At 41.8% G+C, this 14,733-nt stretch overlaps 1 protein-coding gene across 4 annotated transcripts in view; it reads left to right on the forward strand.

The window, feature by feature from the left end:
* Positions 1-11,822, forward strand: part of reps2 (RALBP1 associated Eps domain containing 2) — a 216,450-nt gene extending 204,628 nt beyond the window's left edge. For all 4 annotated transcript variants that reach the window (XM_078559376.1, XM_078559375.1, XM_078559377.1 and 1 more), the window contains 3 exons: positions 1,317-1,444; positions 2,215-2,320; positions 10,594-11,822. In XM_078559376.1, coding sequence (XP_078415502.1) covers positions 1,317-1,444; positions 2,215-2,320; positions 10,594-10,662 — 303 coding nt within the window. In that variant the 3' untranslated portion in view covers positions 10,663-11,822. The remainder of the gene's footprint in view (positions 1-1,316; positions 1,445-2,214; positions 2,321-10,593) is intronic.
* Positions 11,823-14,733: the final 2,911 nt, after the last annotated feature.

Raw genomic sequence — 14,733 nt, forward strand, 5'->3', positions numbered from 1 at the left:
TGCAACTTCAAAACCCTGGCTATTACCATCACGTTCGTTATAAGAGGTCAGCCAGGTAAAGCTGCATAGCTTACCAGTGCAGGCCAATGGCAACCTTTCTACTGCTTGTCTCGCATGGATCACCTTACTGATCAGGGTTTTGACTTGAAGGGTAACCTGGAGGCAAGTGGAAGGAATTGTTGTTGGGCATGTTATCTTGGAACTAACAAGCCAAAGCAAACCCTCAGCCACTTACCTGTTGTTAGGTTATTGAAGACAACGACTTTAAATCCTTGTTGGGAGAACAGGAACCAAGAACTCCTCCGCAAAAGGTGTGAGGCGCAATTCACCAGAAAATGTGTGAGCGCATTGCCATAGCCCTCCTGACCACAGCAAGGGCACAGAAAATGTCCATTAAATAGTGACCCCAGCAACTATATATCTCCCAGCAGCCCAGTCAAAGAGCCCACCAAACCCTGAACCTGTAGCCACCAATTAACTCTTCCAGGAGATGTCTCCTCAGGATTGAGAATTCCCATTTCAGCTATATGACGGGCCTTTGTTTTGGAGCTTCAGTTGTGGTTAGTTCATGGACTCCCTCAGTGAGTGGGTTTGGGTACAGGCTGTGATGGTGTAAGTTGCACACCTGGAAACCCCCAAGAGAGAACTTGCATTTAAGTGGCATCTTCCACATCCTCAGGAAATCCCTAAGTGTATGCACAGCTAATGAAGTACTTTTGAGTTATAGTCAATGTTCTATTGATAGAGGTGCATCGACCATTTCGCATGCAGAAAGCTCTCTCAAACAGGAAAGTGATGATGGCAGGATAATCTGTTTTAGTGCTTGAGAAATTCACAGAATCTTAATGGCACAGGAGGAGGCTGGTATTGGTTGAGGGCTAAGTATTGGCCAGGACCCTGGAGAGAGCTCCCCTGCTCCTCTTTGAAATTGTGGCATGAAATCTTTGATGTTTACCTGAAAGGGTAAGACAGGGGCCTCAGTTTAACACCTCATTTGAAAGACATGTCACCTCCGACATTGTAGAACACCTTCAGTACGGCACTGAAGTATCAGCTAGATCATGTGCCAATGTCCCCAGAATGGGACTTGTTTCCAAATCAGAAGGCTGTTGGTTTAAGAATGCTGCCAAATGAGCCATGGCTGAGATCTAAAAGGCCAAATGAGTCTTTCTCATTCCATATTCACTTCTGTTCTTCCATGTGCTGTTTTTGATGTCAAGTAAGATGGGGGTGGGGTTAAGGAAAATAAAATAATGTACCAAGTAGTGAGGGGAGAATTAACAACAAAATGTCTTTGTTTCTTTCTTTCAACAAAGGACGTGAAACCTCGCCAGCCTCCATTAAAACCTCTTCGTAGAAAACATCGACTAGAAAGCCAGGAACAGTTACCGCGACTAAATGCAACTTCTGCACCAGATGCTAAACTGCACCAGCAACTGCAAAAGTAATATCTGTGCTTCTTTTAATCTGCAATAATTTAGATCTTTTATGTAATCTTAGTGCACAACGTTTAGGATTTTTTGCTGTAACCCATATTCTGTTTCAGTAAAGGAGCTCCAAGTAAATGGAAAACATTTAAATTCCTATGTACAACATGCATCACAAAGAAATGGACACTGTGTTGCACAGGGACTCACGTCCTACAGGAGCCAAAGGTCACCGGCGAAAGCGGAGTTATGTGGCCTTAGACTTGCTGTGTCTGCATACTGTGCGTTGATAAGAAATCTCTTTTCAAACCCTGCTTTATCAGTAGTGAAAGAAGTGCACAAAAAATGGATTCGTTATTGACAGAAAGGTACAGGATAAATCCACCACTCAGTGGCGAGTGCTGGTCCTCAACTCTGCTTGACCTCAGATTAATATCAGCAGAGTCCACCAGTCGTATTGTGTGTTAGATATTAATCCTCACCCGCACAGTCATGCAAAAACATAACCCTGGATCAGCGGGAAAAGGATCTCTTGTGACATAAATAGTCATCGATGGGTGAAGGGAAGGGTTGGGGGAAAGAGAGCAAAAGTCCCAACCACATATTGTCCAGGAATTCAGCAAGCTTGAAAATCACAAATTGAAACCACACTTCGCAGAGGTTACCTGTTGAAAGTCCCCATAACTGACTTTCTTTGTCATTCACTGAAATATTAAACTGAAGATTATTGTACACCTAACTTTTAAAATATAGCAAAAAAAGTTAACTTCTATTTTTCTTGTTATAGAATGCCATCCAAGCAGAAAAAAGCCATTCAGACAGCGGTCCGCAAAAACAAGGAGGCCAATATGATTCTGCTCAGGTTGAATGGCGAGCTGCAGCAACAGTTCAAAGTAAGACTCACGCATTGAGCTGGAGAAGCAATGTCACCAGAATTTGATTCTATAGTTGCTCAAAAAAGAGAGGTCCCCTTTTCACAAGACGTCCAGTTCCACCTTTTTAATATAAAAGCAAAATACTGCGGATGCTGGAAATCTAGAACAAAAACAAAAGTACCTGGAAAAACTCAGCAGGTCTGACAGCTTCTGCGGAGAGGAGCACAGTTAACATTTCGAGTCCGTATGACCCTTCATCAGAACGGTTCTGATGAAGGGTCATACGGACTCGAAACGTCAACTGTATCCCTCTCCGCAAAAGCTGTCAGACCTGCTGAGTTTTTCCAGGTATTTTTGTTCCACCTTTTTAATACATTATTTTATATTTTTTTGTAAGTACCGATTTCCCTGGGTCTACGTTGCTGTGCTTAAAATGTCAGGGGATGTACCAGCATTTTCAACGAAAGGTAGATGCTCACAGTCTGGGTTACACATTGGGCATAAGTACCATCCTGCCTTCAAGCAATGCCAGTTTGATGCCACCATCACCTGTTTCAATGTACAATCAGGCAGCTTGCCAATTTCTAATGTTGGGATGCTATTGTTAGTGTGTAGGCCACTCTCTTTAATCTTTTTGAACAAGCATTGTGTTGGTGATGCTCTTTGGAGAGCAACCGCCTCATTTCAGAAGATTGCGGGCTGCACTTTTTGTCCTGATTGAGCTGATTTCAAGCAGGTGATGTTTCAGTGCGGGTCAGGAAGAAGAAAATAAAATTGAGTCGTAACACAGAAACCGACTATTGGACCCAACCTATCAAAGTTGAAGCAATCAATCTGACTTTCTATTCTTGATCACTATCACATTCATGGACTTAAGGCAGGGCAAAATTGGCCTCACCTGTGATGCCCTCTAAGGTTGAATAACTTGTTGACATTCACTGTTCAGGTTGAAACATGAAGGATAGCTGTAAGGGTGAGTCAATGTCGAGACTGGCAACTGTGGGATTCCACCCAACAAAAAAATAAACCTTCAGGAAGGGAGAAAAATAAAATTAACACCAACATTCACTTCAATCTCGTTGAATTGCCCATATAACATTAATCAGATGTTATGTTTTTTCCCATAAACTAACTAGGGAGATTTTAAATTATAGTAAGCTACATTAACTTTGAGATGAAGTCATTAATGCTGATTGCACCAACGTGTGTGCTTTCAGTATCCGTATGCAGTGTCAGCTTGCTCACTTTAGCAGTATAGTAACCCTTTCCAGCCAGTGTAGGAGTTCTCTTGATTGTTCAGCTAAATAGAGTAGCAGTGTCGGACAGAAAAGGGTAGGCTCCAAATTCAATCCTTGGTCTTTAATGGGTCAGATGATCTCATCCAGGCTGACAGTAGGCAGGTTACAAGTTGTCTCTATTCTTGGGTTAGGGAGTTTCGGCTCCTGACCTCTGTTCAACAACCTGTGGTGGGAACCAAATTCCTAGGGCTTGGGTGAGCATAGTATTTGTGATATCTTCTGTAGATTGAATAGCCTACTAATAATCACAGGAGTTTGGTCACTTGGGCAAGGTGCTAAATATAGGAACAGGAGCAGGCCATTTAGTCCTTCGAGCGTATTCTGCCATTCGGTCAGATCATCTGCAACCTAACTTCATGTACCACCTCTGCCCCCTATTCCTTAATATATTTGGTTAGCAACAATCTATCAATCCCAGTTTTAAAATTAGCAATTAATCTAGCATCAATCAATTAACGATGGATATAGCTCTTTTGTAAAAGAGCATTCCAAACTTCTACCACACTTTGTGTGAAGTGTTTCCTAAATTCACTCCTGAAGGGTCTGACTCTAAATTTTTTAGACTATGTGCCCTAGACTATACTCCCCAACTAGCAGAAATGGTTTCTCCCAATCTACCCTATCTGTTCCCCTTAACATCTTGAAAACTTAGGTCAAATCAACCCTTAAACTCCTTAATTCCAGGGAATACAACCCTGGAGCCTTGTTTAATCTCTCCTTGATGTCCAAGTATCATTCAAGTAAACCCATGCTGCACTCCCTCCAATGCCAATATGTCCTTAGTAAGGTGTGATGCCCAGAACTCTGCACAATACTTCAGGTGTGGTCTAGCCAGGGCTTTGTGTAGCTGAAGCATGGCTTGTACCCCTGGTATTCTAATCTTCTGTGTGCCTTGGTGAATCTTTTTCATTAAAGGAAGGCTGGTACCCCTCAGTCCTCCTTTTTAATGGATCGACCCTGGGGACAGAAAGCAACAAAACTGAATGGATTATAAAAAAAAACAAATGAATGATTCTTCGTAACTAATAGCCTTGTGCTTGTCCAGGATTTGTTAACGTTTGGTGAAGTGTTTCAATCTAGATGGAGGTTCAGCTGCCAGCTCCACAAACCGGAGGAACAGAGATAATGGCCAAATCTTCCAGTCTGCGGATCGTAGGACACTGGATATACGACAAAAGATGTGTGTCAGGACCCTGCAGAAGTCCTGACGCGCAAAACTACGTTGGAATTGCCCGGGAAGTTTAAATTTCCGACGGACAATTCCACCGCTGCCCAGGACCCTGCAGTGCAGTGTCTGTCGGGGGACTCGATCAGAGCGGAGTAGAGTCGGTGGGGAGAGAGGACATGCCGCCTTTTTGCAGGTGGGTGAGTGAGGGTGGTTACCCGATTCTCTCCCAACGCCACCCCACCACCCTCAATTATCCAATTACAACCCCTCCCACCACACCCAACCAGACTTGACTACCACTCAAAATAACCCCTGACTGGACCAGACTAGTCCCCCAACCAAAGGGTAATTTAGAAGTGACAAGGGTCTTTTGCAACTTTCAATGGCTTCATAAGTAAACAAGGGAAGGTTATTAAATTTTATTTGACCCAAGAGTAGAGGCAATAGGAAAACATGAAAGATTTTTATATTTTGGAAAAGTTGAGTTCAAAGAAATGTTTGAGAACAAAAATTCAGGATGAAAGAGAAAAAAGATATTTAAGGAAAAAATGTTGGTTGATTTGTGTTGGCTGTGTGGCGGAGATACCCTGAGACCAGCTCTGTGCTAAAAAAGTGTAAATTTGAAGCAGCCATTCAGTTTCCAGCCAAAACAGTTTTTTTGTTTTGAGAACACAGTCTGTTTCTGAGTTTCTTTCTGGCATTTCCACAGCGGAGTGGAAGAGAGTAAGAAGTTATGTGGTATACCTTTTGCTAAATTAACAGCAGCTTTTCCTTGGGTAATACTGGATTTTTATAGTTTAAAAATCAATAAGGGAGCTGTTTCCAAGTAGTTTACTTGTGTGTTCTGACCAAGTGGGTTTTTTGGGGGAATTTATTGCAAGACTGTTTTAACTTTGTAATTTTAATCTTGTGTGCTTAAGTCTAAAAAAGGCTTCTTGTTAACAAATCTTTTAATTTTAAAATCCTAAAAGTGTTGCTGGGATTCTATACTTCTGGGATCAGTAGTTTTCCTCTCGTTTTCAAAATACAAAAAAAAGTGCTATGATCAGCAAGACAAGTTTCCCTCTGAGATTTGGCTTGCTCAGCGAATAACATTGCGTGCAGTTGTATCACAGCGGTATAGATGGTTACCCAGGAAATATTAGGTTAAAAGTAACACCTGGGCAACTCCACTCCCCACTCCCCAACCCCCCCCCCCCCCACCCACTCACCAACTGGACCTGACTATCCTCCGACCACCTGACTCTCCCCCAACACCATCCCCACCCCAATCCCTGATTACACAACTAAACTAAACATCCCCCACACCCGACCACCCGACTAACCCCTGACTGGACTACACTACCCACCCAACCACCTGACTGCACCTCCCCACCCCCAACTGCCTGACAACTACCTCCAACTGGCTCATACCAAACCCTCCTCCCCCTCCAACTAGATCAGTCTTACCACCCAACTAACCCCTGACCAGACCAGACTACAACCTGACCAGCCGACTACGCTCTCCCACTCCCTCGCCCACCCGCTTGCTCACCCACTCGCTCACTCACACTCAACTTACCTGAATACTGCAACCATAATTGTAATAAGGGGGCGTGTCCTCTCTTCCCCTGACTCTGCTCCGCTCTGATGGAGCCCCCTGACAGACACTGCACTGCACATTTCTGTGACAGCTGGGAGTGGAAGGTCCCAGAAGACAAGCGCAGCAACATCAGATTGGGAGCAGTGATACGTGCAATGTTACTGCTGAACGGTAGTTTCAGGCTATTTTTTCCTCACTCTGATGTAGCACTCCCTCTGTGCTGTATGGGACTGTCCGATTATGCATTCAACTCTCTGGATTGGGGCTTGAACCCACGACCTTCTGACTTGAAGGCAAGAGTGCAACTGACTGTTAATACCTGTTGTGTGTGTTACAGTATCAAATATTTAACCAATGTCGCTAGACTATACCAACAAATTACTTCACAGAACGTTTAACAGATACAAAAAGAAAATATGCTTGATGTTGGAAATATAAATACAAACAGAAAAAGATGAAAATACTAAGGTCGGGCGACATCTATGGAGAGAGAAACAGTTAACATTTCACGTCGCTAATCCTTCATCAGAACTGGAAAAATTAAAGATATAAAGAGTTTTAAGCAAGTACAGAACAAGTGAAAGACAGGGAGGGGAGGAAAGAACAAAAGGGAATATCTGTAATTAGTTAAAAGGCAGATAATGAAGCAATCTGTGCGCAAATGCAGGAAGACCAAGACAATGTTCAAATTTAGTCTGAAAGGTAGAAGTAACATTAGTGCTACACAAGTGCCTGGCACTGATTATCTCCAAATGAGAGAGAGTCTAATCATCTCCCGTTGACATTTAGTCACGGTACCATCATCAAACACCCCACAACCATCCTGGGAGTCACCATTGACTACAAATTTAACTGGACCGGCCAAATAAATATGATGACTATAAGAGCAGCACAGAAGCTGGTTATTCAACAGTGAATGACTTGCCTCTTGACTGAATAAACTCTTTCCATTATCTACAAGGCACAAATCAGGAGTGTGATGGAATATTCTCACTTGCCTGGATGAGTGTGGCTCCAACAAAACTCCAGAAACTCAACAGCATGCAAGACAAAGCAGCAAGCTAAACCAGCACCCCATCCACCACCTTAAACGTTCATTCCCTCCACCCCCGATGCACAGTGTGTATGATCTACATGATGCACTGCAGCAACTCACCAAGGCTCCTTCAACAGCACCTTCCAAACCCATGACTTCCCCAACTAGAAGGACAAGGGCAGCAGATGTATGGGAACACCACCACTTGCAAGTTCCCCTCCAAGGCACACACCATCCTGACTTGGAAATATATCGCAGTTCCTTCACTGTCACTGAGTCAAAACTCTGGAACTTGCTGTCCAGCACCACTGTGGCTGTGCCTACAGCAAAGTGCAATGGTTCACACTGGGGGCTCACCACCACTTTCTCACGGGCAATTAGGGATGGGCAGTAAATGCTAGCCTTGCCAGCAACGCCCACATCCATTTTTTAAAAAAATAACAAAAGGGATGATAGGGATATTTGAGGTGAGTTCACAGCTTGTGGACTGCATGACAAATAGTTGAATACACTCACTTGGATCAAGACACCGATTTACTGACACCCAGAGGCAGCATGAGCAGTGTGTACATCAGTCTTCAGTGAGCTCTAGCATGATGCATATAGCATGTAAACCACACAGACAGCAAATCAGTCATCTTAAACCAGAGAAGGCTGGTGGGAAGAACCTTCTGAGGTCTGATTTCAGGTGCTGTGTTCTGGCAGTGCCCTATGTCTCTGTTCATTGTGGAAGAATGATCCATATTGTGGTTGTTCGAGGAGGAGGCCCACCATTGCCATATTTTGTAAACAAAATGAGAGGAAGAAGGTTCAAATTCTCAGAAGTAACATCCCCTCACTTTAAGGGAGCAGTTCACTCTGTGCCATTAAGCAGCTCTGTTGGCTTTGATTCTTGTCGGTGTTAAATTACATCTTGGACAGAATATGAAATGAGGTCATGCCCTTTTAAAACAGAAATTGGTTACAGTATAACCAAAGCTGTTGTGATGTATTAAATCTGTAGTAAGAAGCTAATAATAGTTGTATCATGGTAACATGTTCTGGATGAGTCACTTCGGTTCGTGGGGTTGGTTGAGAGATTTAGGAGGAGACATCAATAAACTGACTTTTTTTTTAAAAAGTTTACCTTCTGATTGTCTCTGACATTTGTTACTAGATTTGGAGAACCACAATAATAATGTTAATTGAAATGAGTTATCTCTTCTCAGCATGCCCTAGCCTTTGCTACTTGCATGGGTTTTATATAACCGTGCCGTTAGATATTTCCTGGTAATGTAATAATTTGATATACCTGAGGGGGTCTGTTCAGTCAGACCAGTGCTATCCCACCTTCTGACATGTCACTTATATGGTTTTAGTATCTGTACAACCGAGTTAATCACCATCCACCTTTAGCAAGAGAAAAAGGTGACATTTGTCAAAACTTTTCAAAATAAAGTTACAGAATCAGAAGCTGCAAGGGCCATTGCACCAGTGATCAGTTTAAGCAGAATGCCAGGACCCACTGCCCATGATGAAGATATTTACAAAGTGATCTTCTGCACTGTACAAGCTATAGTCAGTCTTGAAAGGGATTTTTATTAATGGAATGTCTAGGAGCATGCTCCACCTAAAAATAATTAGATATTTGATACTTTTTTGGGCATTTCCCTGCATGTTAGATTGTTTTTCATGTATCATTCAGTCATGACCAAGTGCAGCTTTCAGTGGGGGTTGGGAGGGAGGTGCGGTTAGAGGCTGGAAGTATCATTGGGCATTTGTTCTCATTTTTATATTGTCATTAGGAATTCCATTGCCTCCACTGGCGGGAGGGTGTCATTATAGCCTGGCAAAGTTACAGAGGTAGCGACCCTTGCAAATGTACATTTAGGAATTTACAATGCCAAACTTGTCAGGAATTAACAAGCATATAGTTTTTCATATCCAGTAAATATTTTATGGTGTGTTTACTTTTTAATAAAAAAAGAACATAACTCCATTAAGCGGGACAAAGAACTAGAATGTTGGTTGTCCATTAATGGGTAATCTATTAAAAAAAATAATATGTTTGTTTCTTAACTCTTTCTTGGTTTTACTATTATGTTTCTTTAACCTAGAACAATGATTGGCAACCTTAATAACAAGAAGAGCCATTTTTTAAAAATTTAGTTAAAAACACAATATCTTAAGAGCTGCATTGCTGTTACTCCTGCAAATAATAATGAAAAGCCGGTCAAGACAAATTTGACCAACATTTCAAAGATTTTTGCAAAAGAAGTCGGTAATTGTACTTGTGAGAAAGTATCGTTCAGTGTTGTTAAAAGTTTTTTTTAAAAAAACACAAGCCACTTAATTACCATCAAAATGGGTTCAATCACCAACAGCGAGAATAGGGTTGCCAACTGTGATTAAATGTATTCCTGCTCACATGATTTGCCCCATGCTCCCGCCACGAGTTAGCCAACACATCTGTCCTTGTGATGCACTGCTTTCCTACACCAATTGGGAAGCAGGAAGGTTCATTACCCAATTGGATGATGCTTGACTGTCAGCCAAACAGCCTTTTTTCCCCCCCCCATTTTCAATATTTCTATTTCTGGTAAAGAGAAATGTTCAAATATTTTTTTTTAAATAACTATTCTTTTTAATGCACCTGTGGTTTTTTTTTCCCCTCCAGGATTTCACACACCAGTATCCTGGAGATTGATCTTCAATTCCTGGAGACTCCAGGCCAATCCTGGAAGGCTGGCAGCCCTAGTTGGGGAGCTGCACATTAATCCTTAATGAGCCATATGTGGCTCCAGAGCCACAGATTGCAGAGCCCTGGATTAAGAATGCAGTATTGAGGCAACTTTTGCATAATATTTTTCTGACTGTTATTTTAACACTTTCAAAACCCTTATAACAGCATCCAGCTCCACTGCTTCTTATCATTTGGAATTTTATTGGGTGGTCATTATTTCTAAGCAACAAAAACGGTGGTGATGACACTATTGCCATCCTGTGCTTTTTGGGATAAGGACCTTAGCCTCCAAAAGCAAGGTATTTATGTACTCCATATCCCCATCAATACACACCTGATAGTGATCAAATCTCTGTAAACACAATGCTTCAACTTCATGCTGCCTCCAAAAAGTTTTAAAGGATAATACACATTGCTACTTTAGAATATTTATTGTATGAAATAAACACAAAATTACATGCGATACAAATGCTGATCTCTTTCAGGAAGTTCGCAAAGAGCGGATTGCACTGGAATCTCAGTTGGAGCACCTTCGACCAGTCCCCCACACGTGACTTCTTCGCCTTCCAGCTAGAGAAGGATATGGGAACTCAGAAACTCAATTACGTGGACAGTGTACAGACTAAAACTCTGGATAGGGACTGGGCAAGTGTAAGCACAATACGGACCACTGTGACACAATGACCCCTCTGAGTGCCATCAATTTTATAGCAACCCATTTGAGCACAGAAACAGAAACATTTACCCAAGGCCATCAGGAACGTTTGCATTTTCAAATGATCTTTGAAAATGGTCAGTTGCTTGAAGTACAATTTGTCCAGGCTATCTTGTGTAACAAGTAATAGAGCAAATCTTTTTTACGTGTTGCTAATGATTTAATTTCAAAGCGCAATCCGTGTTGCTAGTCTCTCTTACATGCATGTCCAAAAGGATCATAAGCTGAAAGGAGGGAAAGTGGAGCAATCCGAGATTTTGTTGAAGATCTTTCTAACATTTGCAGTACTTTGCCAAATAACACGATAACTTCAGATCTATAAAATGAGCTAATGCTTTCTTCCCCCCACCGCCGCCCCAACAATTGTTGTACTTCATGAAATGCTTACAGTCATTTTCTTTCTGAAACTAGCTATGGGGAATTGTGCAAAAAGTACACTTTTTCTAAGGAAATTTATGATGAAGATAATATCAGCACTAAAATTGGTACTTTCTCTTTGGTCATAAGTGCTGCATATGTTTTATATTTCCATAAATTTTAGTTTTCTTTAGGTGGTGAAGTATTCGGTGTTTGAGCAGCTACACACTATCTGAAATGATGGGGACCTTGTCAGTATAATTTAAAGCTCTGCTACACATATGTGGACCTGTGATTATGTAGACGAAGTAGCAAAAGGATTTCATGTAATGAGGGAGAAACCTTTTCTTGGAAAGGCATGCTTGTACTCAGTTCGACTACCCGATGTGTACATCCATTCGGGCACAATGATTCTCATGATGACTGTCACTTTTATACATGTCTTTTTCATACGTGTGCTTTGTATTTATGTGCAATATTTTTATTCTGAATTATGCATCTTATAGAATAGCTATTTAAATAGGGGTGTTGGGGATTGTAGGATTTAAATATTTTCTCCTGAGTAGCAGCTTATGTCACTCCTTGATAAACGACTTCAGAGTTGGTAGTACTCTGAAATAAATCTGCAAGAGTTTCTAAAAACTGTCACGTACCTGCTTGTATTTTATAGGTGGCATTTTAAACAGGCCCTGTGAACACCCAGGTTTCAGAGCTCTGCCCCTGTTCTGGAACACTCCCGCCACAAGTTCAGCAGGATGCCCACTGGAGTGGCTGCAACCCCAGCCAGGCAACCTAGATGTGTCTGGTCCCAAAGGCATTCGGGTCTGGAAACATTTGGAGACGAGATGAGTCTATTCAGCCTTACAAATATCAACTGTGAGAAACCTCCACCTTATTGGGCGGGAGGCAAGATGATGCTCCAATTGAGTCATGTTTTGCTTAGGACAGAGATCAGTGGAAGAACTGGGTTACCTCCTCTCTAAGTAGGTATCGGAAACTCTCACTAAGTTGCAAATCTATCTTCATGCAAGGTTCTTCCCCAAACTGAATGCATCAAGTACATTTACTTAAATCTTGTGCTTCCAAGATGTAGACTAACAAATGTGTAGCAATGTGTTTAAAAACAGAGAGGGATGTTGTGGTTCAGTGCTTTACCGTTGCAATTTTTGGTGGCACTGTTTGAAACCTCAGTGTGTGGTTGCCTCGAGGCACACTGCAGTAATTTAGTATTCCAGTAGAACATATTCTACAATATTATTTCACGATAAGCTAAGGCTAATGTTCAGAAGTTGAATCACCATATTTGGTTATGATCATGTATTAACATGGGGCTCTGGGCATTGACATCCAGTGGGCGACACAAAGGGACTTCAAATGGATAGTCCATGACATCATCTGAGCCCTTGTTAAGAGATTGCTGCCTTGCACTTACAACCAGACAGCCATTGTTCTCTGTTTTATTTGAACAGTCGTTCAATCACTCGTGTAGTTATTATACATCTAGTGTTTCATACACCCCTATCTGGCAATCTGCATACTTTCCCATAAAGTATTGAAGGAGTAGACTGCCTGCTTTGTGCTGCTGTTACATTCAGTTTCATAATAAATCCACTGTAACAGATTGAGAAGTACTTGGTGCATTACATTTCTAACATGAGCTACCCATTTGGTAAATACTCACACACAAAAAGCGTCTTCATCTGTCAGACACAATTTAAACAAAGGAGATCACAGTCGACCAGCAGGCCTTTTTGCTCTCCCTGATTCTTGTGCATTTTCGTTTTCGTCCTGATGTCATGAGCAGTCCCCCTTTTTATTACTGTAGGATTCAACCCAATGCAACACATTGTGATGTCCAAGATTTATCACTTTTTTTTTTATTTTGGCATTCACACCAGTAAAAAATTGTGGGCAAGAGGAACTTCACCACCACTCTAACCTTGCCCCCGTCCCAACACCCCCCACCCCCCAGTAGCAGGGAAGTGACTATGAAGAGTTACTGATAGCCGCAACTTTCAGTCTAGCCTTTTATAATAAACTCTGATAAACATTTCTATTTGAGCAATGGAACGATATCAAATATTTGGCACGCATTCTGCTCTTCCAGAGTGTGTGCGCCAACACTCTTAGCGATTTTAAAACAATGGTCAGAATTCTCACCTAACATGGTATTGCTGAACTTATTAAAGGTTCATTGTATTTGGCCTGGGTACAAAAGCATGTATTTGTATAGCCTCCAGCACCAGTCACTTTTTAAAAGTACTTTTAATTTCTATGGTTTTCTGATCTATGTGGAGCTTCCACAGCTGGAGGTGCACTTGCCCACTGAATCTTTTGAGGGAGCAATATCATTAAACTCACCGCTGGTTGGGTACCTTCGTTTTGCACTGTTAATATTTTTGTTTGTTGCCGTTCTGGCCATGTGCGATCTGTCTGCAACCAGGAAGGTGAATGCCAGCAAATGTTTAACATTCCTTGTTACATAGAACTTACAGCACCAAAAGTGGTTATTGGGCTCAACCAGTCTATGTGCCAGTGTTGCTCCACATGAGTCTGCTCACACTCCTCTTCATCTAACCCTATCAGCATACCCTCCTATTCCTTTCTCCCTCATGTACTTGAATCCTAAATTCATCTGTCATTCACCTCAACTACGCTTTGGGGTAGCGAGTTCCACATTCTAACCATTCTCCCCACAGAGGTTCCTCCTGCATGTCTTATTGGATTTATTAATGACTCTCTTATATTTATGATCTCTAACTTTGGATTTTCTCAGAAGTAGAAGCATTTTCTCTGTCAGAATTTGAAAGACCTCTGTTAAGTCAATTAATGAAATCTACTTTTTAATAGATTTTATTCAAATGCAGATTGCATTTATTGGTCAATTCTGCCCCATTTGCCTCTAAACGAGTGGTGAAATACAAACAAATTTGAACTGATGTTTAAAAGCACGGATTACCTTAGCTCGCCTGACCTATTGTGCCAAAGGAACTTACAGTGCAGGAGGAGCTCATGTCTGCCAGTTCTTTGCTAGAGTCAATCAAATCTAATCCCATTGCTGGGTTCTCTCCCCTTAGTCCTGTATCATCACCTGCTCTAAGTATTTACTCAGTTTACCACAGTGGCCTATTCCTCGACCACTTCCTGCAGTAAAATATTCCAGGCTTCATGAACTCCTGTCTAGGTTTTATGAAGAGTAAACCACGTTTGACTAATTTGCTAGTGTACTTTGAAGATGTGACAAGCAAAGTAGATAATGGGGATCCTGTAGATGTAGTATATCTGGACTTCCAGAAGGCCTTTGATAAGGTGCCACATAAAAGATTAATACACAAGATAAGATCACACGGAGTTAGGGGTAATATGTTAGCTTGGATAGAGGATTGGCTAACCAACAGAAAGCAGAGAGTCAGGATAAATGGGTCTTTTTCTGGATGGCAAGCTGTAGCTAGTGGGGTGCCACAGGGTTCGGTCCTTGGGCCCCAACTATTTACATTCTATATTAATGACTTGGATTCAGGGATAGAGGGTGCTATAGCTAAATTTGCAGATG

The sequence above is a fragment of the Cetorhinus maximus genome, chromosome 16 (assembly GCF_964194155.1).
Source record: "Cetorhinus maximus chromosome 16, sCetMax3.hap1.1, whole genome shotgun sequence".
Lineage (NCBI taxonomy): Eukaryota > Metazoa > Chordata > Chondrichthyes > Lamniformes > Cetorhinidae > Cetorhinus > Cetorhinus maximus.